Source organism: Rhinoraja longicauda, chromosome 22 (genome assembly GCF_053455715.1).
Source record: "Rhinoraja longicauda isolate Sanriku21f chromosome 22, sRhiLon1.1, whole genome shotgun sequence".
In the NCBI taxonomy this organism is placed as follows: Eukaryota; Metazoa; Chordata; class Chondrichthyes; order Rajiformes; family Arhynchobatidae; genus Rhinoraja; species Rhinoraja longicauda.
This window is the reverse complement of record NC_135974.1, coordinates 9,830,870-9,856,308: the sequence shown is the minus strand read 5'-3', so window position 1 is coordinate 9,856,308 and position 25,439 is coordinate 9,830,870. Positions and strand designations below refer to the sequence as shown.

At 39.7% G+C, this 25,439-nt stretch overlaps 2 protein-coding genes across 11 annotated transcripts in view; both read left to right on the top strand.

Moving 5' to 3' along the window:
• LOC144604383 (calcium-responsive transactivator-like) overlaps positions 1-6,502 on the top strand; it is a 69,579-nt gene extending 63,077 nt beyond the window's left edge. For all 7 annotated transcript variants that reach the window (XM_078418712.1, XM_078418717.1, XM_078418711.1 and 4 more), the window contains one exon: positions 4,190-6,502. In XM_078418712.1, the coding sequence (XP_078274838.1) occupies positions 4,190-4,227 (38 nt within the window). In that variant the 3' untranslated portion in view covers positions 4,228-6,502. The remainder of the gene's footprint in view (positions 1-4,189) is intronic.
• A 4,451-nt stretch (positions 6,503-10,953) lies between these two features.
• On the top strand, positions 10,954-25,188 carry mtg2 (mitochondrial ribosome-associated GTPase 2). 4 transcript variants are annotated; one of them, XM_078419267.1, is made up of 8 exons: positions 10,954-11,271; positions 11,375-11,571; positions 14,730-14,942; positions 16,622-16,769; positions 18,932-19,047; positions 19,126-19,344; positions 22,227-22,365; positions 24,475-25,186. In XM_078419267.1, exons 3-8 carry the CDS (start codon positions 14,736-14,738, stop codon positions 24,870-24,872), a joined length of 1,227 nt encoding a protein of 408 aa, XP_078275393.1. In that variant the 5' UTR covers positions 10,954-11,271; positions 11,375-11,571; positions 14,730-14,735; the 3' UTR covers positions 24,873-25,186. The 4 variants fall into 4 exon arrangements, with proteins under 4 accessions (XP_078275393.1, XP_078275395.1, XP_078275394.1 ...); XM_078419269.1 differs by lacking the exons at positions 10,954-11,271; positions 11,375-11,571 and adding an exon at positions 11,664-11,936; XM_078419268.1 differs by lacking the exons at positions 10,954-11,271; positions 11,375-11,571 and adding an exon at positions 11,969-12,236.
• Positions 25,189-25,439: the final 251 nt, after the last annotated feature.

Sequence of the window (25,439 nt, the reverse complement as noted above, 5' to 3'; positions counted from 1 at the left end):
ACATTTTGCAACCAATATCGGAAGATCTTGTTAACTTAAAATGATCAAATAGACAAATCCCAGTTCAGTCATGCAAAGGATCCAGAGGCTTGAAGGTAAACTGCTGAGTGCATTATCTAAGATAGCATTACCCACCAAATCAAAAGATGATATAATTCAACAGGTTACAGATGATTAGTTGTTAATTTTGTTTCTGTATCTCTCTACTTGACAGCACTTTACCAGACCTGATGAGTTGAGAGGTTTTAAATGAATGAATATTCTTGTTGCATTAAATTGGCAAAAACATGGATTTGCATTGATTCTTCTAATGTTTTGCAGTAAATTTGACAAGGTTATTAAAAAGTTTTTTTTGTTTTTTTCTATTTTACTTTGAGAATTTTATTTGGCGATATATTTTGAAAATGAAATAGATTTTATTTAATATTGCATGGGAATAGTTCAAAATAAGTTATTAGTGGCTTTAAGTAACAAACATGTAGGTTACTTTTGACAATCTTTATAAATCCCCATTATAAATGTTTACTTTACACCCCATATACACCGATCAGCTAAGACATTATGATCACTGACAGATGAAGTGAATAACATTGGTTATCTTGTTACAATGGCACATGTGAAGGGGTGGGATATATTAGGCAGCAAGTGAACAGTCAGTTCTTGAAGTTGATATGTTGGATGCAGGAGAAATGGGCAGGAGTAAAGACCCGAGTGACTTTGACAAGGGCCAAATTGTTATGACCAGACGACTGGGTCAGAGCATCTCTGAAACGGCAAGGCTTGTGGAGTGCTCCCGGTCAGCAGTGGTGAATACCTACCGACAGTGATCCGAGGAGGGACAAACCACAAACCGGCGACAGGGTGTTGGTTGCCAAAGGCTCATTGATGCGCGAGGGCAACGAAGGCTATCCCGTCTGGTCTGAACCGACTGTGGGAAGACGACAAGCCGGTGGAGGGAGTGTGATGCTCTGGGCAAAGTTCTGCTGGGAAACCCTGGGTCCGACCATTCATGTGGACGTCAATTTGACACATGTCACCTGCCTAAACATCGTTGCAAACCCTTCATGGCAATGGTATTCCCTGATGGCAGTGGCTTCCTTCAGCAGGATAATGCGCCCTGCCACACTGCACATATTGTTCGGGAATGGTTTGAGGAACATGATGAAGTGTTCATGGTGTTGCACTGGCCTCCAAATTCTCCAGATCTCAATCCGATTTAGCATCTGGGGATGTGCTAGATCGACAAGTCCGATCCACGGTGGCTCCACCTCGCAACTTACAGGACTTGAAGGATCTTCTGCTAATGTTTTGGTGCCAGATACCACAGGACACCTTCAGGGGTCTTGTAGAGTCCATGTCTCGGCGGGTTGGTGCAGTTGTGGTGGCACACGGAGGACCAACAGCATATTAGGAAGGTGGTCATAATGTTTTGGCTGATCGGTGTATAGTGTATCTTGGAGCAATTTGATCCATTCCCTATCTTCTCCAACCTTGTTAAAAATCCCCATGTTACCAAAAATGGTTACAATTTTATATCCTCAAGAAAAGGATTTCATTGTTGGCACCAGATTCAATTGAGTTGATTAGATTGTGCATTAAAATTGAATATCTGTGTACACAGTGCAGAACTTATTTTGAACATAACATTTTGAGATTAGTGTTGCTATAACATGCTGTGTGAGAGATGTAACGCAACAGGGGTTTTATACAGTAATATCTTCACACAGTAAGTTTCCAAAGGTAGAAATTCTGTCATAAATATACAGATAGAAATTACGTAAAAGTGAAACACATAAGGGAGGCACAGTAGCGCAGCGGTAGAGTTGCTGCTTTACAGCGAATGCAGCGCCGGAGACTCAGGTTCGATCCTGACTACGGGTGCTGCACTGTAAGGAGTTTGTACGTTCTCCCCGTGACCTGCGTGGGTTTTCTCCGAGATCTTCGGTTTCCTCCCACACTCCAAAGACGTACAGGTATGTAGGTTAATTGGCTGGGTAAATGTAAAAATTGTCCCTAGTGGGTGTAGGATAGTGTTAATGTACGGGGATCGCTGGGCGGCACGGACTTGGTGGGCCGAAAAGGCCTGTTTCCGGCTGTATATATATGATATGATATGATATGTGGGAGCATTGACCAGCAACTTGTATGCCATGAGATTCAAGCAGAATTCCTGACACTCTTTTGGTTAGATGAGATGAGTCGAGGGTGAAAAGTTTTGGAAGTGGCTTAGAAACTCTTTGCAAAGTCTTGCATGCAGAAAAAAGTTCTTGATTTTTTATACAATGGCGCTGATTGAAAGATACATTTTTGCTACTTTGTACTTCTGAACAGCTATTGGGAGTTGTTATAAATCAAAATACTGTATATGCTGGAAATCTGGGGGGGGGGGACAGAAAATGTTGGAAACATTCAGCTGGATCTGTGGAGAAAGTAGAGTTAACGTTTCGAGTCAATGACCTTTCATAATGATTATTTTATCAAAGCCAACAAATGAAACGTAACCATTGAGGGAGAACAAGATTTTTTTTTAAAACAATGTAAATTCTGTCAGAGAGAGGAGAAGAGCCGCTTCAAGGTGCATTTACTGAAAGAGAAATAGCAGAGAAATAAAGAGTAATAATAAAAACTGTACATGCTGGAAACCAGAAATAAAAATAGAAAATTCTGGAAATATCCAGCAGGTCAAGCAGCATCTGTGGAAACAGTTACCATTTCAGATCAATGAAAAAATCATTTTAACTATGAATGTTTTGATAAGGCATTTGGAAATATTCCATTTATAATGCCATTAGTAATCAACAATGTTAACATTGTCAAATTATATATAGAAGGCTAGAAATATCGATGTGAAAAAAATAGTTACATAATAAAGATATTTAATAGTAATGTATTTTTGAACTAACCTTTTTTAAGTAGAATTTATATGTAATTCATATGGTGTATAGTGGTAAGTAGAAATGTGTTTTCTTTGTCAATTATGTAATATAGTTAGGCATCAGGTTGTACCCACTGCTGAAATTTGGTTTTAATAGGTTCAATTGATTTCGGTGGAATACATTTTGTAACCCGAGCACAGTAGACTTACATTACTTCATGCTTCATTCCACACTTTGGATTTAAAATTAATTTTTATATCAATGTCATCTGAGGTCTGGATTTATATTATAGAAAATACGAGTTCCAATTCAACCAAAGCAGTTTGAAATATTTATATTTAAATTAAAAATAATCTATTGGATCATACCATAGAATCAACTGTTTGAACTAATTTACTTTAAGGAAGGCATCTATAACTCATCTTATAACAATATAGTTGATTTTCAACTGTACACTGAACAGGCCACATATTTAATTAGCAGGTATATTTGATCATTGTGGCAATTTCTGTGATTCTGAAAGCATCCCTATGGTGCCTCCTTAGGGCAACAAAAATCATCCTTGTTGACTTTATCCTCATCCAGCGAATGTATTTATTTTTAAAACCAAGATGAAAGGAGGGACTTTGGACATTGAGAGTGTTGTTTGTTGTTTCAGAAGCATGAATAACACACACCAGATTCTCCTATCTTACTGAAGAACATAACTTTCCAGCAGAAGCCGCTGAAGAATGATCAGGAGCAATGGCTTTATTATTCCTTTGTGTTCTTTAGTCAAACTGGACCACTTATTGAGTTCAGCCAATTATTTTATCCCATTTAATAAAGAAGCTCTCCCACTTGCCCAGGGCAACTTCATTCATTGTATTTCTCACTGTAAATATACTGCTTTATTTATAATGCAGATTTTTTCTAGATCATTTATTTAATTTTTAATTTATGACTGGTATCATAGAATAGGATCTTTCAGGGCACTGGTACAAGACAGACTGAAATGTTCTATGCTAATCTACACTTGTTTTCATATGTGAAAGTTTGCAATGTTCTGTTATGCATGACACATAAGATAGAACAGGTAGTTTCTGTTCCAGCTGCTGATTTACAAGAGTATTTGATGGGCTTTACAACATCCCGCGGGATTTAAAAAAAAAATGGTTTTGATGTTAAGGTATGCAATCACACTGTGAAATATGCAGAAACGAGGACAGCTTCAAGTGATTTAAGGAAGCTATTTGGTTAATTTCACATCATTGTATTTGTCGTATCAATTTTATTGTCAATTCATTGATGTTGGATTATCTTTCTTCTCACAGGCACAGTACGGAAACTACCAGCAATAGGAAACAGCTGATTGTCACCACTGAAACAGTCATGTATACTACTTTGAGGTTTTTTTTACAGAGTACAATAAAGCATGGACTGTCATATTTCATGTCTGAGAGATAGCTCAAAGCAGCTTCTGGTTGTAGTAGAAATTTTCATCCTTTTCATGGTGAATAGTACCATTGCACTACCAATGACAAGCCAATGCGTAATAGTTTTAGAATTGGTGCTGTGAATATTGTATGTTTTAAATTGTTGCACTGTTGTACAATTGCATCTGTTAATAGGATTTCAAGTTGATTATTAGTGCCCTTCCAATGATCCACCACAGAAACACAAGATTAAAAGTTTGCAGATGCTCTCTAAAACAGTGAATTCCCCTGTTGATTTAAGCATCTGTGTGGCTATACTAAAATTTGCACTAAGATTTATTTCTTCCATATTTAATGCAGTATCTGAATATTGGATATAGGTCACTAAATGTCACTTGTGTTTTTAGTAAAAACTGATTTGAAAGCAACATGTTAAGTTTGTGCACGACGTTTGCAGTTGCATTTACCAGTGAACAAAACATTGTAGGTAGTTTAATGGAAAGCACGTGTCACCTTGGCCCTAAACCTTACACCCAGGATAGGACAGTGGTAGTTACTGTTCTTACATTTGATTTCTCTAAGGAAGCCAGTATATTCTGTACATAATTCCTATTGCATGTGTTAAAATTGGCATTGATAATTCCTCACAAACTTTTTTTAGACATGTGACACTGAGTAAGTGTTATTGCATTGAGTTATATGAGAAAGGTGTCAAAGCCAATACACAAAGTAAAATAGCATGAAAAAAACAAGGGCCTCAAAAGGGCAGGATAAAAGTGATTTTCAGAGTTGATAAGATAGTTTTCAAGAATAATGTAAACAGAAAATAATGATAAATCATCCAATTTTGTTTTAGTATGATATTTTCCTATTATTGCCTTGGTTATGATTTTTGAAAAGTATCGAAAAACAAATAATGCTAAGAATGTTGTATTTGAGAATGCAATTTGTTATACAAATGAATAATGAAGATTGTCTACTTATATGAGCAGTTAATGCTGTTGAGCTGTAATAATTTTAACTCTCAATCAATCCAAATAGTTTCCATGTTTGCAATGATCATGCAGGAATTTTACTGTGGTTGGGTAATTTTGATATTTTTCTTTTGTAGTTTTGTGGTTGAAAGTTGTCTTCAGTTTTTAAGATGTGTTACTGTACCAAGAGCTACACTGGTATGGATTAGAAATTAAGTTTTGTTACAGATGACCTGCTTGACTCGTGGCACTAGTTTTCTTCCATCAGAAGACCAATAGTTTGTTCTAAGACTCTATGCTGTATATACACATTCAGTCGTCAACTCACCAGGCTCTAAGTAAATGGGGAAAACTGTTATTAATCAGTCCACTTTAATTGTAGGAAAGGGTCAGTCAGTCTATCTGTTTTAATACCTAATCAGTGTTGGCAGCAATTATAAATACCTCTGTAAATTGAACCACGCCACTTCTGAACCAAGAAACATCCCAAGAGCAGAGACTGGGAACAGTTGAGACAAAGTCTGAGAAAAGCGTTAAAATATATGTGTACATTTACTTCCATATTTAATTATGTGTTTAACCAGAAAAGTGTGTACTTTATAAAAAAATATTCAAGGGAATGATGAGGTATTCTAAAACAGTCCAAAGTTAATCAGATTATGTACATATTAAAAGCATTAATTCCAGAATGCACCAGCTTATGTAACTGTATGATCTTTGTGTAATGTGGGAATGCGAGGACATGTGATTAATGAGCACTGGAAGCTAAACTATTTGCTGTAAAAAAAATGTATTTCAATGTACAATCACATGAACATTTTGCATTTCATTTGCTGATAGAGCCAATGTTGTTTTTTGTCTTGCTGTTAAACAGCCAAATTGCTAAAATACAGATTGTACTGTGACAATCACCTGCTTGTTTTCAAGAAACAAAAAACTTGAGATTTTAGTAATACAGAATTTTTTGATGAAATCTGTTGTAATGTAATACGTTAAGTCTTTTCCTCATCATTATCTAATAAAACACTAACCACTGAGTAGATGTTTGTGTACCTCTGTAAATAGAGGCAATTGCTGTTTTAAATTAGTGACCAACAGGCTTTGATGTAAGTACAAGTGAGTTGAATTGTCTTGCCTGTACAAGAAATTTCATGTTGCTATTTAAAGTTGTTACATTTTAATCTTCAAAATAATCTAATAAATAACTGAGTTCATTGTTAATGTACTATTCGTATGTAACTATCCATTGAATTGGATTCATTATTCAATCTTTTCATCAAAACAAATGACTTATGAATCTGATCAAAAATTATTATCTCGTAATTCACCAGATTTTGAGATAAGGCTGATAAAAACCTGGCCGCACAGACAAGGTATGGATTATCTTTATTTATCAAGGTAATGTAATGACAGTGTTGCTTAATGTGTGAGTACCAAATAATGTAATGGTAGAAATTCAGAATATTGAAGTGGAATCCTAAAAAGACACTGCTTCTGAAAAAACATCTAGACTTCTTTGTGAAACATCAGTTAGGTGTCATGCAGTGAAAATGCAAGATTAACAATCAAAAGGCCTTCGTTCAAATTCCAGCATAGTATGGCTTGAAGCTGAGTTCAAGTCTAGCAATTTGTCAGCTGGCAGGAATGACCACAAACGCTGTTGACTTGTAATTTTTAAAATATCATTGAATTTCTCTTCAAAGGAAATCTTCCATCCAAACTTAGTCTTGTACCCTCTGCATTATATGCATGAAACCTGTACTGCTTTACTAATACCCCAAAACAAACTTGGGAAATTCTAAACAGTGGCCATTATTCAATCCCCCAAAGTTTTATGGTGAGGGAAAGGTTGAACTTGCTTTCAAATGCCCTGAACTATCAAATCAACACTCTGCTGAGTGTATACAATTATTACACGGTGCTTCTAATGATTCTTTATCTGTCATTGCACACATATTACACACAGATTGATCAAAACCATTTGCAAATAGAACTTCAGTTTGTCGACTATCATCAAATGTAATCCAGGTTGCGTCTCTGTTGCAGTAGTGAAGAAGTGCTGAACTCCCAGAGATCCAAGCTAAAGGGGAGACATTAAACCGGTGAACACTGCCTCTGGATGTGAAGGATACTAGTGTTACTAGGTACATTGGACCATCTCCTGGTATCTTGGCCAGTACTTAATCCTCTTGTGGCACGTTAAAATAGACAACCTAGCCATATTTAATAAGTGTAGCATCTTGCTTTATGCAGGTTAGCTGCTGTTATTTTGCATTATATCTGCAATATCTGAGGGCGGTTGAATAAAATGTTCCCACCTCTGCAGATTGATGGTTCTTGAGACAGATTCAATCAGGTTTGATAGCAATGTTACTCCAGCCTACATCAGAAGAGTGCCAAAGATTCTACCAAGTTTTTCTGAGGCCAATTCATGCATGTCGGCAATTGTGGAGAAGTCCTGGAGAGGGCAAAGGGGGGTGTTGGGTTGGGGTTAGTGAGAGTGAGTGGCCATGTGCTAGGATATGAGGTTTTAAGGGTGGAGAGAGGTGGATGTGAGGGAAAAGAAGGATGAGGCTGAAGGTGTGAGGAACAATTGAGTGGATGAATTATTAAAGGAAAATTGAGGAAGAAGGGAAGGGATTGGGAAAGGGTGGCAGAAGAAGAGGCTGTGCACAAGAATATCTGTTTTTTGATATGTGTGTGCAGCAGAGTCTAGTCACCAATTTTCTTGAACCTTCAGCTAGAGGAAAGACCAAGCTTTGTCAGATATCCCTGTCTGACAAGAGGTTTGCAATGATCACCCCATATTAAAAGATTCACAAAAGGCAATTCCTTGACATTTGACTAAAATCAAGTAACTGTCAATCCTGAGAGACTGCCCAAGTATTATCATGATTAATAGGATGCTGTTTCTAGTCATGTCTGAGAAGAAAATGTTGTTTCATACCTGAGCCTGCTCTAATGGTTTTCAGAAAACATAGTTAAACATTGATTCTTGCTGCTGTATTCTCTCCCTTGAAAATTCAGCCTTATAATCGGTTGTTCATAATTTAGATTCAAATGTTCCAGTTTCATCCTTGTTGCAGCTTTAATCTCTCATGCTCTCTTTGTTTCATCGTTGTGCATTTTGAAATAAAACATCTTACTGCACAACTACAGTACATAGAACATGCTTTGAGTTAGTATTATTGTTGTGACTTTTTGAACTGAGTGACTCGGAGACTGAAGCTGGTTACTTTTAAAGTCATAGAGTCATGGTCTTTGAAGTCTTTATTTGTCAAGGGAAGCAGACATTGTCTTGAAAACCCTCTCGGTAGGATCTCCAAATTCAAACTATATTGAGTTTATATTATTTTAAACACAAAGATCCAATAAATGATTAACTAAAGTTTTAATTACCAAGCTTTAACATTTTGAGTGTAGACAAGTAACTTTGCAGAATTACATATTTACAATGGGAGCATATTGTAGTTGCCATGACGCTTCTGAATGTTCAAAGATCTTTGCTGGGACACAAAAATTCAAACGGATGGGCTAAAAGCTTCTGAGGACAAAGACCCAGGCACCCAACATTAACGTTATGAGACACTTGGTACTGCAGATGCTGGAATATCTTGCATAGAACATAAAGTGCAGCTGTTACTCAATGGGTCAGGCAGCATCTCTGAAGGACATGAATAGGTGAAATTTTGCATTTGTGTCCATCTTCAGACATGATGGTTGTGAGAACTGACTCTTGAGTACATAAGTACCCCAATTATTGATTAACAGACAAATGTGCCTAGGGCCATGCTTTATCTGCCAATGGGACAAAATAAGTCTGGTCTGGAAGCCATCACATTGGTGTGAAATAACGTAAGCTGAAGATTTCTGAATTGATATAGGCCAATTCACATACTCAGCTGTCTTACGTAGACACCCTGTCTGTCTTTGATTTTTATTTCAAACTGATTATTGCATCCAATGTACATGACAGTTTGTGAAGGCTGTTCGTTTTGAATTAATGGCTGCTACTTCCACACAACCTTATAACCCCTGAATAATCCTCAACAACTGCTATTGGTTCGTTATTGTCACATATTGTGACAATAATAGTGAATACATAGATAATAGATGCAGATATAGTGAAGGACTTGGTTTTGCATACTATCCAGGTAAATCATTGTATATATGAGTACAATCAAGTAGTTTGAAGACTGGTCCCAACCTGAAACATTCCTATCCATTTCCTCCACTGATGCTGCTTGACCTGCTGAATTCATCCAGCACCTTTGTGTTCCATACACGAGTATAGCAGGTAGTGCAATGAGAAAAATAACCAGAATGCAGAATATAGTGCTCCAGCATTATAGATACAAAGTGGAGATAAAGTGCCAGAACCAAAATGAGGTCGGTTACGTCCTGAGCTTACGATAGATCCATTTAGCCAAATGCTTGCATCCAGGGCTTTATTAGGCTTGAATTTCAAAAGATTCTGTCCTATAATAGAACTGAAATAATAGTCTAGAATCATCATATCATATCATATATATACAGCCGGAAACAGGCCTTTTCGGCCCACCAAGTCCGTGCCGCCCAGCGATCCCCGTACATTAACACTATCCTACACCCACTAGGGACAATTTTTACATTTTACCCAGCCAATTAACCTACATACCTGTACGTCTTTGGAGTGTGGGAGGAAACCGAAGATCTCGGAGAAAACCCACGCAGGTCACGGGGAGAACGTACAAACTCCTTATAGTGCAGCACCCGTAGTCAGGATCGAACCTGAGTCTCCGGCGCTGCATTCGCTGTAAAGCAGCAACTCTACCGCTGCGCTACCGTGCCGCCCAAAGAATGGGTGAAGACTAAATAAAAGATAGCATATGTGCACACAGAACACAAATTGCTGGAGGAATTCGACATCTGTGGATCGACATTTTGAGTTGAGATCCTTAAAACGGAGGTATTGATTCACAAAATGCTGGAGTAACTCAGCAGGTCAGGCAGCATCTCAGGAGAGAAGGAATGGGTGACGTTTCGGGTCGAGACCCTTCTTCAGACTGAAAGTCAGTCTATAACAATCATGTAAAAGGCAAGTATTATGATTTTTTGGTGTTATAAAAATTAAGTATAAAATTCTGTAGAAAAAAGGATATAACAAGAATGTAAAATACTAATTTAGTTACCTCGTTGATGCTTATTTGATATTGAACTTTTAGTTTATTATGGTGTCTACTAGGTACTATGTTTACATTATCTGTTGTGCTGCTGCAAGTAAGAATTTCATTGTTCCATTTCATATTCAAAATATTTATGCTATTGTAGATCTATTGGTATTGGATTATTATTGTCAGGGTATAGAGCTATCTGAACATTTTATTTTGTTGCTATCCAAGTCCATGCTGTAGTTGTTATATATGTTATATGTTATATGTTACAAACATCCTTACCCGAAAACAATCAAAACTGCACCGCGCGATGACATGAGATCTGAATGTGCAATAAAAGTATTTAGAAAATGTGAGATGCAAATGTGAGTGCTCACAATCACGATGCTCGAGACAATCTAGAGAAACAAGTATAGTTTATTTGCAAGTCTGCAAGTCCCCGTACGGGCCACCAAGTGTCAGAAGATAATCAGAGAACTGGGAGGAAGGCCAAAATAATCAGAGAACTAGGGGAGAGGAAGGGCATGGACTACTCTGTACTGCGCTTGCCTAATGAAATAAATGAATATTACTGTATGATGTGGAAGGCAACAGGGGCGGTGACGGTAGATTGTGCACCTCAGTGCTCCGATTGGAAGGAGCCCGAAGGGGAGGAATTAAAGGTGTAACAATTGTAAAATGAAGTGAATAAAAAGAAGGGATTTTCCCGACCTCGGTGTGTTTCGACAGGGGAGACACACAACTCTGCAGACTTGCAAATAAACTATACTTGTTTCTCTAGATTGTCTCGAGCATCGTGATTGTGAGCACTCACATTTGCATCTCACAGAAAACATACTTGGTAGCATAATTGGTAGGATTGGGATTATTGACAACCTGGTTTTCAATCCATTACTTTCCTAATTTCTGATAAAGGGTCTTCGCCTTGAATCCTCTAACAGTTTCATTCTCCACAGGTGCTGATTGGCGTGCTGCGAGTTTCCAAAAGTCTGCAGAAGTATATGTGCACGTGCGTGCACTCTTTCCAGAACAGTCCACGTCGTACGAAAAGCGTTGCCCAGCTCGGCTGTGAGGTGCACACAGCTGCTGCGGCTGCGGCTGCGGCTGGGAGCCCAACAATACACCCGCTGCTGTGGGGAAGGTACAGAAGCAGGTGAGTGTTGCGGGCGGATCACGGCTCTCTGTCCTCGGCGCCTTCCTCCACCCGCTGGGAAAAAGGAGCTCCGCTGACGTCAATGTCGGCCCGAGAGCCGCAGGCCTCGGCTGAATCCCCGAGCTCGCGTTAAACGCCCTCCGGGAAGGAGGCTGGGTCGTTGAGGTGCAGCGCTGGCGCATGGAAAGTGGCCCGAAAGAGGAGATTTAGTCTAGAGATACAGCATGGAATCAGGCCCTTCGGTCCACGCCGACCACTCGTTCTATGTTACATCGGTTTCTCACCCACTCCCTGCGTACAGGGGTAATTTATGGAGGCCAATTAACCTATAAGAAGATAACTGCAGATGCTGGTACAAATCGAAGGTATTTATTCACAAAATGCTGGAGTAACTCAGCAGGCCAGGCAGCATCTCGGGAGAGAAGGAATGGGTGACGTTTCGGGTCGAGACCCTTCTTCAGAGGCCAATTAACCGACACGCCCGCATGTCTCTGGGGTGTGGAGAACATGCGAACTGCACACAGACAGCGCCCGAGGTCAGGATCGAACCTGGGTCTCTGGCGCTGTGAGGCAGCGGCTCTATCAGCTGCGCCGCTCTGCCGTCCTGAGGTGATATATAAGAGGTTACTGCATCCATTACATCAAATATTCCGTTCATTAAAAAGGTAACTGCGGTCAGTGGATGGCACTTGATCCCGTTTTGAGATATTCTAGCTTCAAACTTCATTCCAGTGAATTTGATATTAGAAGTTCAGACTCAACACCCAGAGCAGAGGGAGTGCAGCACTGTCTGAGCTGAAGTCTTTCCGGTGCTCATTCATTTGCAGTTAAATGATCCAAGGGCCATGTTTAGTTTAGAGATACAGCATGGAAATAAGCCCTTAGGTCCACAAAGTTTTATGTCCACTATCCATCACCTGTTCACACCAATTCTATGTAATTCCACTATCGCATCCACTCCCTACACACTAGGCAATTTACAGAGGCCAATTAACTTACAAACACTCATGTCTTTGGGATGTGGGAAGAAACTGGAAGAAATGCACAGTTACAGAGAGAACTTGCAAACTCTACGCAGACAGTGCCCGAGGTCAGGATCGAACCCCATTCTCCGGTGCTGTGTGGGAGCAGCTCTACCAGCTGCGCCACTGTGCAGCTAGTGTTCTTGGGAACGTAACAGAAATTCCACTGTCAATGTTACCAACAGTGAGATTGAGACATACTGTAATCTCAAGCAAACACTGAAGGAGTCCCAACCAGAAACATGTGTAAGAAGGAACTGCAGATGCTGGTTTAAACTGAAGATAAACTCAAAAAGCTGGAGTAATTCTGTGGGACAGGCAACATCTCTGGGAGAAGAAATGGATGACATTTCAGGTCGAGACCCTTCTCCAGAAACATTGTCTGTTTATTCCCCTCCACAGATGCCTGACCTGATGACTTCCTCCAGCACTTTGTTTTTTGTTTTGTTACTGAAAGCAAATTACATGGTCACCAGATTGCCATGGGTAGGCCCTTATAATGGACAAACTGGCTGTAGTGCAGTTACATGGTGGTTCAATGGTTATTGCTTGCTCTTACACAGCTCCAGGAATTAATCCTGACCTCGGGTGCTGGGTGAAATTTGCACATTGTGTTGTGATCGTGCAGACTTCCCAATTTTAATGTGAATGTCAAAAGAAAAACCCAGCAAATGCTGGAAATTTGAAATAAAAACAAAAACTGCTGAAAATACTCAACAAGAAATCAGTTTAACATTCCACGTCACCCATTCCTTCTCTCCTGAGATGCTGTCTGTCCCGCTGAGTTACTCCAGCTTTTTGTGTCTTTCTTCGGTTTAAACCAGCATCTGCAGTTCTTTCCTACTCATCTCCTTAACATTTCAGGTCTAGGTCCTTTTGTCCAAACTTTGAAAGAGAGGGAAGCAAGGTAGTTTTCAGAAGGAAAGAAGGTGGGGGTGGGGGGGGGAGATAGTGAGAACAAAGGGAATATCTCAGATAGGCTGTCCAAATGGGATGGCGGGGGCCATTATAAACACATGGCACACCTTTGTCAGTGTAATGTGTTGTGCATGATTAATTATTGGGACAGATTATACGAATAGAGCAAAAAAATTGAGCCAAAATAATGACAACACAATGAACTGCAGATGCTGCAATCTTGAGCAAAATAAAGTGCTGGAGTAACTCAGCGCATCAGGCAGCATCAATGGAGGGAATGTTTCAGGTTGGAACCCTTCTTCAGACTCAATAGCTTCAGAGTCTAAGAAGGATCCCAACCTGAAACGCGCCTATCTATTCCCTCCGGACATGGATAAGAAAAAGAATGGGAAATGCTAGAATAGCTAAGCAGGTCAGGAAACATCTGTGGAAAAATGGACGGTTAATGTTTCAGAAGGAGAACCCTTGCACAACCCTGAGGAAGCGAGAAGTAAGTTGGTTGGGGCCGCACTAAAATGCGGGTGATACAACGGGGATTTCTCAGATGGAATAAAGTGTGGCGTGTACTTTGTTACTGATGTAGTTCTGGTAGACTAGGACACATTCGTAAGCCAGAACCACATCAGCAACGAATGCTGCCTGGCCCACTCAGGTTTTCCAGCATTTTCTATCTTTTTGTAACTGCAAGTGATGCAACATTTCACAGCAATTGAAAATAAAATAATGTAGTGCAACAATGAAGATCAAAGAATGGACTAGGGAGTTGCAAAAGGGACACTCCATTTGAAATGCAGAGAGGGGAAAGTGCCATCTCATGGTGGGAACCTGTTGGAACTGGTGGAAATTGTGAAGGCTGATCTATTAAATACGGAGGTTGGCAGGGTGGAAGGTGAGGACCAGGGGAACACTGTTCTTGTTCTGACCAAGAGGATAAGGGATGAGAGTAGAAGTGCAGGAAATCAATGTGATACAGTCAAGGACTTTGCCCTCGACTGTAGAGGGAAAGCCATGGTTCAGGAAGACATTTCAGAGAGACCTGAAATGCAGAATTTCTCATTACTCGTGGAGCAAATTCAATCGAGTTGGAGGACCGAATTTCGAGCCAAATTTTGTTTGATTATGCATCAGTGAAATGTTTTTTTTTTTTACTCTTTTAAAAAATGCTGTATTAATGCAAATTGTTATTGATTCATTTTTTTTTAAATTCCTATTTGCCAGCCTACCATGTCTATAAGACTGATCTTGTCACTGAGAAAGTGGATTCCGTTGCAGACTTCTGCGGAAGGTGTTTGGTCCTGCGGACATGGGTGTAATCTGCTGGCAGATCCTGATTGCAGCCATATATTGTTACGGAATTTCACTGTAAGCTGTTTAAAATATGCTAAGGCTCGAGGAGTTCGGAAGAAAAAGCATCTTTCTGAAAAGAAACTGGTAATATTAATGATTCTTCACCCGTTAAATTTTCGAATGCCGCAAGAAACTTGACAAATGCTTTTAGTTTGATGGGGAAAGGAAGTACTGGTAGTCATAATGGTTTAGATTTGGGAGCAGAGCAAACAGGAAATGTTAACCACTTTTTAACATTATATTTGTCCAGAGAGTTTCTTTGAGCCTTTGCACTCGAAAGTGATTGTTAGCTAACTGCAAGAGTCGCTGATGCACCCCAGTCCACCTTGCAAACCAGCATTCTTCCGCCCCCACCCCTTCCATCGACTCCATCTACACTTCACACTGCATTGGGGAGAAAACAGCTGTATACTCAAGGACCACTCGAGCCCTGGTCACTCCCTCTCCTCCTTTCTCCCATTGGGCGGAAGATACATAAGTTTGAAAACACGTACCACCAGATTCAAGAACATCTTAATCCCTGAAGTTATTAGACTTTTGCACAGACCTCTCGTGAGCTAAAAATGTTTCACTCATCTTCCAATCAACCTTGCTGTAGCACTCACACTTTTTGCAATCAGCACTGTCTATGTGGCTGTGGCATGATATTCTGCACTCTGTTTATTTTCCCGTTTGTACAACCTGATTTACTCGTGCATGGTGTGATCTGCCAGGATAGTAGGCACTGAATCTCAGTAAACAGGACCGTAATAAACCCATAGCAATACCAACCCCAGCTCCACATTAATGATTAGGTTGTGAAATATCTCCAAAAGATACAAAAGTACCGCATCTTCAAAAAAAAGAGAAATTCTGATACCATCGTCTGAATTTTTGCATTTAACCACAAATGCTGGGTGGCAGTGTAAGCTGGGAGGATGCTATGAGGCTGCAGGATGACTTGGATAGGTTGGGTGAGTGGGCAGATGCATGGTAGATGCAGTATAATGTAGATAAATGTGAGGTTATCCACTTTGGTGGCAAGAAGAGGAAGACAGATTATTATCTGAATGGTGTCAGATTAGGAATGTGAGGTTTTAGAGAAGGTGCAGAAGAGGTTTATCACAATGATGTCTGGGTTAGAGTATACTGGGTATAACGAGAGGTTGGACAAATTTAGATTGTTTTCTCTGGAACCTCAGAGGCTGAGGGGAGAACTCATAGAAGTAAATAAAATTATGATGAACAGATAGGGTTGACACAGAACCTTTTTTCCCAGGGTAGAAATATCACCCAAAGACTAAAGGGCATAGCTTTCAGATGAGAGGCCCAAAGTTTAAAGGAGATGTGCAAGGCAAGTTTTTTTACATAGAGGGTGATGAGTGCCTGGAACAAACTGCCAGGGGTAGTGGTGGAGGCAGAAACAAGTGGCATTATGGGCGAAAAGCCTGTTCCTCTACTGGACTGTTCTATATTCTATGCTGAAGGAACTCATCAGGTCTGGTAGCATCTGTGGAGAGAAATAGACAGACATCGTTTCTGGTCGGCACCCTTCTTCAGACCCAGAGGAAAGATTCTGACCCAAACCATTGTCTGTCCATTTCCTTCCACAAGCTCAGTTCCCATCATTTTTTAAAATTGAAGCTTAACATTGCTACATTGCAATCTTTTGTCAGGAAAATAATCCATGTATTTTATGGATTTTCTGCTTCTAAAAAGAGGAATAAAATTAAGAACAAAGGTTTGGAAAAATTTTTGTAGACTAAGGTTTTTGTCTGATTTAGGCTCGGTACTTTGTGGATCAGCGAAGGGTCATAGTGTCAGGTGGGAAAGGTGGTGATGGAACATGCGCTTTCCACAGTGAACCCCGCAAAGAGTTTGGAGGACCTGATGGTGGAAATGGAGGGAATGGAGGACACGTTATTTTAAAAGGTAACACGTTTTGCCACTATTCTCTACTTTTCTTGCTACCTACGTTTAGTGAGTGTTGAGTGCTCTCTAGTGGCCACAGTTCATTCATGTGCCTTGATGGTGAATGTCAACAAACTATTTGACAATGGACAGCATCATATGCAGCTGGGATCCTTGTAACCACAAACCTTCCTAGAGAGAGATCAATGGGCAGCAAAGAAGTGCATAAATTTGCTCCTTGACTCTCGCATCCAGAGGCTAACTGAAGCCATCGTGCTGAGATTTAACTCTCTACTCCCACACAATCCAGGACTGAATATGGTTGTATGGCTGCTATTAACTGGGAAAATGTAAGTGTTGGACATCTCCGGGATTTTCGTGGTAAGAGGAGTGTTTTTATAGTTCCAATGGAACAATATTGGTCTTTTAAATAGTTTATTATTGTTTCACGGTGTTTTCTAAATTCTTTAAATGTTTAACAGATTGTAACTGTGTCAATGAATAAATAAGATTTGAAACCAAAATGTCTTTGTGAATGGGAAGTGCATCACCACATTCCACTTGTCAATTTTAAGGAAGGTTTTTGAACAAATTAAGATGCATCAAAATTGTCTTTATAAAAAATGTTGCATTTGTTGTAGTTTTCATCTAAGAAAAGTGTTTAAAGTTGTACTGAGCCATTGCAATATCCTGGGTAGTAATCTTTTTTTTGCAATGCAATCCATGTGTGATGTAAGAATATTGGGAGCTAATTTGTAAGATTCTGTAAATAAGTAGGATTAATAACTCGACAATCTGATTTAGTGGGGTCAGATCAAGTACATTTACATCATGACTCCTGGTGATCTTCTCTTGCAGCAGCCTAAAAATTAGACCAAATCTGAAAATAGGTACTGAGCCTGAAAATAGAAATGTAAGGCATAGATATTGGCATAAAGCGTCCTTGTCAGAGCTTGAGATTTACTAACCTGTTATAGTCAATGTTGATCGAGGGGTAAATAATGACAGGATACCAGGAGATGTGTAGGAAGGAATTGCAGATGCTGGTTTGCACCGGAAATAGACACAAAATGTTGGAGTAATTCAGCGGGCCAGGCTGTATCTCTGCAGAAAAGGAATAGGTGATGTTTTCAATGTCGGGAGCCCCGACCGTCCCGACGTGACAACTTCAACAGCCTGACTGCGGGAGAAGACGGCGGGAAGAGAAATGACATTCTGGCCTTCCATCACAGTGAGGGGGTGACTGGAGGAGACTCACTGTGATAAATGTTTATTTTTTTTTGTTTTGTGTTGGTTTGTGATTGTGTGTGTTATTGCTTATTTTTATTGCTCTTATTGTTGGACTGTGGGTAACGGAATTTCATCCAAAAGACTTGTTTTTTTGGATGACAATAAAGGTTATTCTGATTCTGATTTGGGTCGATACCCTTCTTCCAGTCTGAAGAAGGATCTCAACCTTAAATGTCAGCTATTCCTATTCTCCAGAGATGCTGCCTGACCTGCTGAGTTACTCCAGCATTTTGTATCCATCTTTGGATACAAGGAGAGCCGCTTTGCTCTCATTGTTGTACCGTGGGATTTTTACATACAGACCAGAGGTAAGGCAATGTTATGAATTAATTACTCTTTTAAATTTGCAATCTTCAAAATTAGTCTGATTAATCAAAAATCTAATGATTTAGAAATCTGTGTGTCCTATTTAAAAAAAAAATAATAATTATAGAATATGTATCCGCTAGCTTCTTTGGTGGAAGATTTCACAGGTAAAAGTAACTGTTAAAAAGCAGGATACTTTAAACGATTGAAATATCCATGACAATTTTTCCCAAACACATTTTGCTCTTGATGTGGAAAAAATGGTTGTTACTGCAATGTGGCTTTGCAGTGTGGCATCTTGTTCATGTTGCATTGACCACGTGGCTCGAAAGACTGCAGGATACTTGAGTTTATGAGCTGTGCATTCCACTGCAGGGGGATGTGTCACTGTTTTATACTCACTGGTATGAAATATTAATGATGATGACTGTAGGTGTAAGCTAAAGCAAATGGTAAAGCAAGTACTCTCTGGAATTCAGAAAGAATTAAATTTAAACCTGCTCCAGCACAAACTGCAACCCCCTTGTGAACTATTATTCTATGTTTGGTATCTACTTAATTAATTTCAGGTAATCTTGATTTTCCAGTGGCTCAACAAGTGAAATCACTGCTGGATATTAAATCATATTATCGTGGGATTGATGGAGAACCGGGAGCAAGTAAGAATTGTTATGGAAAGAATGCAGCCCACACTCGCTTACTGGTGAGTGGAGGCAAATGTTCAAAATGCATCGTTTTTTGTGGTGTTTTCAGGTTAATTACACGTTGTTTGTGTCTGTAGGTGCCAATTGGTACGGTGGTCAAGGAAGATGGGAAGGTAGTCGCCGATCTGTCATGTCACGGTGAAGAGTACGTGGCATCGTATGGTGGTCTGGGTGGCAAGGGAAACCGCTTCTTTCTATCTAATGAGAACCGTGCACCAACGTTGGCAACGCCAGGGGAAGCGGTTGAGCAGCGGGTCTTGCAGCTGGAACTCCGGACCATGGCTCATGGCGGGATGGTATGTAAAAAAACAGAAGTTAGTCGTCTTGCTGGGATTGCAGTGCAAACCCACACTTTAAACCTCGGTTAACTTTGAAGCAACGTCTTATGCAACTTTTTTTGTAGAACCGTGGTGAATGTTTGGCAGATGTGACTGAAATCTCAGGAAAACCTTTCATCATCTTTCCACGACAAGCTTTTACACAGCTATTCAACGGTCAGGATGTAAAAAAAAATCTGCTTCCAGCATCTGCGAAGGTCAATTTTAAAGTTGAATCAGCGCTTGGTCAACATGAGCAGCAGGAGCCAGCAGCATAGAGGAGGGACTCAACCTAAAACCTCACCTATCCATGTTCTCCAGAGATGCTGCATGACCCGCTGAGTTACTCCAGCACTTTGTGTCTTTTGAAAAACATTTTCATGTTCCAGCTTATGGAAAGATTGTTTTACCAGCCCTTTGTGTCAAATCATTGTGAGCCTCATTGGTTCTTGGATACAAATGCCCCTCAGGATTTCGCTTCCACGTGATATTCCTTAAATTCCATTCCCTCGTGCAGTCTCACACTGTGTAATGCTTTAACTGTCCCACCGGACTGTCCCCTCTGCCGCATCGATCCGCCTTCACCCTGTTTCTCCCTGCATCCCCAGAGAGGCTTAATTGAAGTTCCATTGACCAGAAACATTGACACTGTTTCTCTCTCAGTAGAAGCCGCCTGACTTTTAGTTTAGTTTAGTTTAAAGATACAGCATTGAAATGGGCCAATCGGACCACCGAGTTCATCAGCGATCATCTGCACACGAGGGGGCAATTTACAGGTAAATTTTGGGGGAAGCCAGAACACCTAGTGGAAACCCACACAATCACAGGGAGAACATGGAAACTCCCCACAGACAGCACCCAAGGTCAGGATCGAACCCAGGTCTCTGGCACTGTGAGCAGCTCGACCGATGCACCACTGTGCCCGCCCATTGACTTATTGGGAATTTCTTTTTTTTTTGTTTTATACTTCAGACTTCCAGGATCAGTGAGTTTTGTTTTTTTAATGCTGTATGGTTATTCTCATTTTTAGTAAAGCCTGAAAAATTATATGACTTCTCTTCCACGTGATTTGACATAACACCTGTTGTGTTAGCAATTTGTACTTGTTTAACTCGAATAACGTCATTACCAATGATATGATTTGAGAGTTTTTATTTTCTTTGAGACACTCAGATTTTGTTTGAAATGTAAAATGTAGTGACTTACAAAAAAAAAATCCCTCTTGTGAGTTCCTTCCCCAACTGAGAGATCAGGAAGAAGAACTACCCAAGACATTTGCTAATTGTGCGTGATGGGAAGTTAGAGTAACCTGCAGCTTATTTTCATCAATGCTGATTCTCCTTCCATTCCCAATCATCTGCACAGCGATGTGCTGTTATTAAGAGAGGTTAATATGCAACATTTTAATTTCCATGGTCGTGTAAGGTAAATTAAAATAATCATTCAGAGCTGACTTCTGTGATGGTACATGGTTTGAAATCACTTGAGCCCACCAATAATTTCACTCTGCAATGAAATAACGAAAGGATTTGTTTTTTAATATTGTTTCTCCTAATCCTCAGAACATCTCAAGTAACATAACAGCCATGATTTGCAAGCATAGTCACATCAGTAATACAATAAAGTTATCTGCCAGTTTGCAAACAGCATGGTTCTACAAACAGATGACCAATTAAAAAATAAAATTATTGCAAAGAGAGTCAATTGGAGCAGGAGGGATCCGCTCAACCTCTCGACACTGTGCTGTTCCACCATTCAATTTGATCATGTCATGAAAAGATGCATGGGTTGATTGGTAAACTGGCCATTGTAGATGGCTCCTAGCTTATAGGTCAATGATAGAATTTGGGGGAATTGATGGTAACGTGGTGAGAATAAAGTAGGATTAGTGTAAATGGATGTTTGACAGGCAACATGGATTCATTGGGCCGAAGAATCATTGTCTGTGCTGTGTGACCCTGACCTGTATATACCCATGATCTGTCCATTTGAAATAATGGGTTAAACTCACTTAAATCCTGAACTATTTCATCTTCAATGTGAAATAATACAACGAATTGCCCAACTGGTCAGACCATATAGAAACAAGGAACTGCAGATGCTGGTTTACCAAAGAAAGGCACAAAGTGCTGGAGTAACTCAGCAGGTCAGGCATCATCATCCTTGGGAAAACATAGATAGATGACGTTTCAGGTTGGGAACACTTCAGACCTTTTGCTTGTCATGAGACCAAGACCATTGTAGGGATGCGGTAACGTCTGCATCCCTACAGGTATTTAGTCACAAGGAACAATACTGACCCATGTACCTCTACATCACCAGGTGCGAATTCTAAAAGGTCTTATTAAGGAATGGTGCCAAATAGGTTAAAAAATTGATATGAAAGTGACAATCTGTTGATTTTATATTTCGTGAAATAACAAAGCATTTTGTTGATTTACGATGTGTGCTCCAATTCAAAGACTGCTGACCTTGCTAAGGAGAATGAATATCTTTTCTCCCAGGGTTTACATTTAAAAATTCCGCACATAACATCATGCTCTTCCTTGTTTACTATATCAAATACTGTGTTTTTCCTCATAGAAAAGTGTAGTTCCTTACTGATCCTGATTCTAGTGAAGTAAGAAATTGTAACAGTTTTATCAAGAATGCTGTGTCTTCACCATAACACCAACGTAATTATTATGCCATTTTTCTAAACATTTATTGAGACCACTCGTAATTTATATCATAATTAAATGGGCTTTATTGTGTCTTATTTAAAAGCAGACAAAATTGGATAAGCTTATATGGCTGCAAAGCATTTATTTTCACCCAGCAGGATTCGAGAAGAGTTCTAAATGTTTTCTTGTTACGTCAAGGTTGGCTTCCCCAATGCTGGAAAATCATCTCTTCTGAGAGCAATCTCGAATGCCCAGCCAGCAGTTGCTGATTATCCATTTACAACATTAACTCCTCACGTTGGTGTGATCCAATATCAAGACTTCGAGCAGATCGCAGGTAAACAGTGACTTACAACAATGTTGTAAATTGGGCAGGGTAGCACAGTGGTGCAGCGGTAGAGTTGCTGCATTACAGAGTCAGAGAACCGGGTTCAATCCTGACTATGAGTGCTGTCTGTACAGAGTTTGTATGTTCTCCCTATGACCGCGTGAGCTTTCTCCTGGTGCTCTGGTTTCCTCTCACACTCCAAAGACGGACAGGTTTGTAGGTTAATTGGCTTTGATATTGAAGTTGTAAATTGTCCCTAGTGTGCAGGATAGTGCTAGTGTATGGGGTTGGTGCAGACCCAATTGGGTGTGTTGTATCTCAAAAGTCTAAACGATGTGTTTTAAACTATCAACCTACAGTGGTTTAGATTTTATTGGCCTTGAAAGTTGAAAATATATTTATCGCTTCATAATTCTGATGACTTCCAATCTGTTTAAGAAATGATTTAATCAAGAATTTGGAATTTGGATCACATTTATTGCTAATGTAAATCTGCAGGATTATTTCCTGCAGATAATTGTGGTTCCGTGGTGATCTTGAATGTAGTGAAGTAGGAAACTAAAACAGTTTTATCAAGAATGCTGTGTTTTCACCTTATCATTCCACCAAAGAAATTAGGATAAATATTTTTCTAAATATCTATTCCCAGCCTCCTGCTGCTTAGTCTCCTTGGTGAGATGCAGTATATTGTTATGCACTCAGTATTTCAGACATTACCTGTGGTAAGAAAATCAGTTGAGAAAAGCGAAAAAATAAATGAGCTTTAGTTTTTATTTCCCCAGTTCTGATATAGCATCTTTGCCTTTATCTTTCTTTTTCTTTCTGCGGATCTGAATTACCTGCTTAAAATCTAGTTGCTGCCTTACAGCGCCAGAGACCCAGATTCGGTACTGACTATGGGCACTCTCTGTATGGAATTTGTATGTTCTCCCCATGACCTGCATGGGCTTTCTCCGGGTGCTTCGGTTTCCAAAGATGTAGAGGTATGTAGGCTAATTGGCTTGGTAAAATTGTAAAATGTCGCTGGTGTGATAGTGCTAGTGAGTGGGGATCGCTGGTCGGTGTAGACTCGGTAGGCCAAAGGACCTTTTTCCACGCTGTATCTCTAAAGTAAATGAAACTAAACTAAACACAGTTTGTTTCCATAGCTCCAAAGGTATCCCTGGCAAAGATTTAATGGTGTCAGCAAGCATCCATCCTTCAGCCCTCAGCTCTTGTTAAATGCACCATATTGTTTACAAGTCAATTAACTGCTCCATCCATCAGCAGTAATGCTTTTAATGGGGTGGGTTGCTGGTAAGAGAGTAGGGAGATAATTTCCAATGGATGCTCAGGATTTTTTAAACAATACTCCCTGCTTCACAGAAGGTGAAGCCGTAAACAACGTACAAAATTGACGTCGAACAAAAGGAAGAGAATATTAGGAAAAATGAGTTTATGAAATGTAGGTTAAAAAAGTAGTGTGGTAAAGAGATCTGAGTAGGTAATTCCAGAAATTTGAGCTGAAGGCATTGATGTTGTGAAGGACTTGGGGAATTTGAGTTTCAATGAGGGGGATAGAGATAGGGTGAATGAAGAGTCTTTTACTCAGAGTAAGGAAATCAAGAACAGGAGGACATAGACTTCAGTGAGAGGGGAAATATTTTATAGGAAGCTGAGGGGCAATTTTTCACAAAGAGCGGTGGGTAAATGGAACGAGTTCCCAGAGGAGGTAGTTGAGGCAGGTACTATGACAGCATTGAGAAGACACTTCCACAGGAACATGGGTAATATAATAAAAAGGAACTGCCGTGCTGGTTTATACCAAAGATAGACACAAAATGCTGGAATAACTTAGTGGGTCAGGTAGCATCTCTGGAGAAAATGGATAAGTGACGCTTCAGTTCGGGACTCTTCTTCAGAGTGAAGAAGGGTCCCGATTAGCATTTTGTCTATCTTTAGTGTAAATGCGTGGCTGATGGTTAATATTGATGCGGAGGGCAGAAGAGCCTGTTTCTATTATATATCTCCTTATGACTCGTTAATGACTGAGGCAGAATTGTATTCAATTAGCAATGTAAAAGCAGCATAATCTGCGAAGGATGGAATTCTGTATTCAAAGATTTATTCTTCCTACAGTTGCAGACATTCCTGGAATCATTAGAGGTGCCCATAAAAACAAAGGCCTGGGAGTTTCCTTTCTGAGACACATTGAACGCTGCCGTTTTCTACTATTTGTGCTCGATCTGTCAACAGCAGACCCCTGGCAACAGCTGGAAAGTTTAAAATATGAACTGGGGCAGTATGAGAAAGGACTGTCGGAGAGACCATTTTGTGTCATTGGGAGCAAGATAGACATTCCAGAGTCCAAAGCCAATTTTGTTTTGCTTCAAGAAAAAGTAAAGCATGGTAGACTAATCCCTGTGTCTGCACTTACGGGTGAAAACATTGAAGAGCTTTTAATGCATCTCAGGGAACTATACGATGGATATCTGGAGAATACCAAGATTGATGGCAGCACACCAGTCAAATGGTAAATCACCGTTATGGGAGTAAATTATTAAATTTGTTTAAAAAAAATTGTGTGATTCTTTTATTCCCAATTTGAAGCCCTGGTGAATGTTGAGATCCTTTGAATAATGTTTCTCTACAGAAATAGACGTTCTCCAAGATTTTACAATGATGGAAACAGATGGTAAATTCATTTGCATTTTACAAAAACTTTAAGCGTATAAGCAATTTGAGACTTGGGAAATTTCACAAATATAGGGTGTTTGAGAGAAATCGGGGTCTTTAACTCTTTGTTTTCAAAGCTGTCTACTTTTTGGGTAGGGTTATGGGGAAGAGGGATGTGGGCTGTTCATCTCCTGTGGGTCTGTCAAGCTAACAACTATATTATTGTTGAATGATATGATCACCAAGATAATAAAAGGTGATCTTGACCATGGTCTTTCCTCAGAGCATTTCTTCTGTAACCAGCAGGTTTTACAAATATTTTGGTTTATTATGTGCCTTTATGTGGCTTTTCTGATTATAATCTGTCAGCAATCGTACTTCCTTCTCATTATCCTCATTTCCCACTCCTGTTGGTGTGGTAATTTAGA

Excerpts from the sequence above, each read along its gene's own strand:
- mtg2 (XM_078419266.1), top strand. The coding sequence starts at position 13,957 with ATGTTTCAGAAGGAGAACCCTTGCACAACCCTGAGGAAGCGAGAA. Across the intron at positions 14,002-14,729 it reads CAACCCTGAGGAAGCGAGAA|CCTACCATGTCTATAAGACT; the intron begins GTAAGTTGGTTG and ends CCTATTTGCCAG. Across the intron at positions 22,366-24,474 it reads AGACTTCGAGCAGATCGCAG|TTGCAGACATTCCTGGAATC; the intron begins GTAAACAGTGAC and ends TTCTTCCTACAG.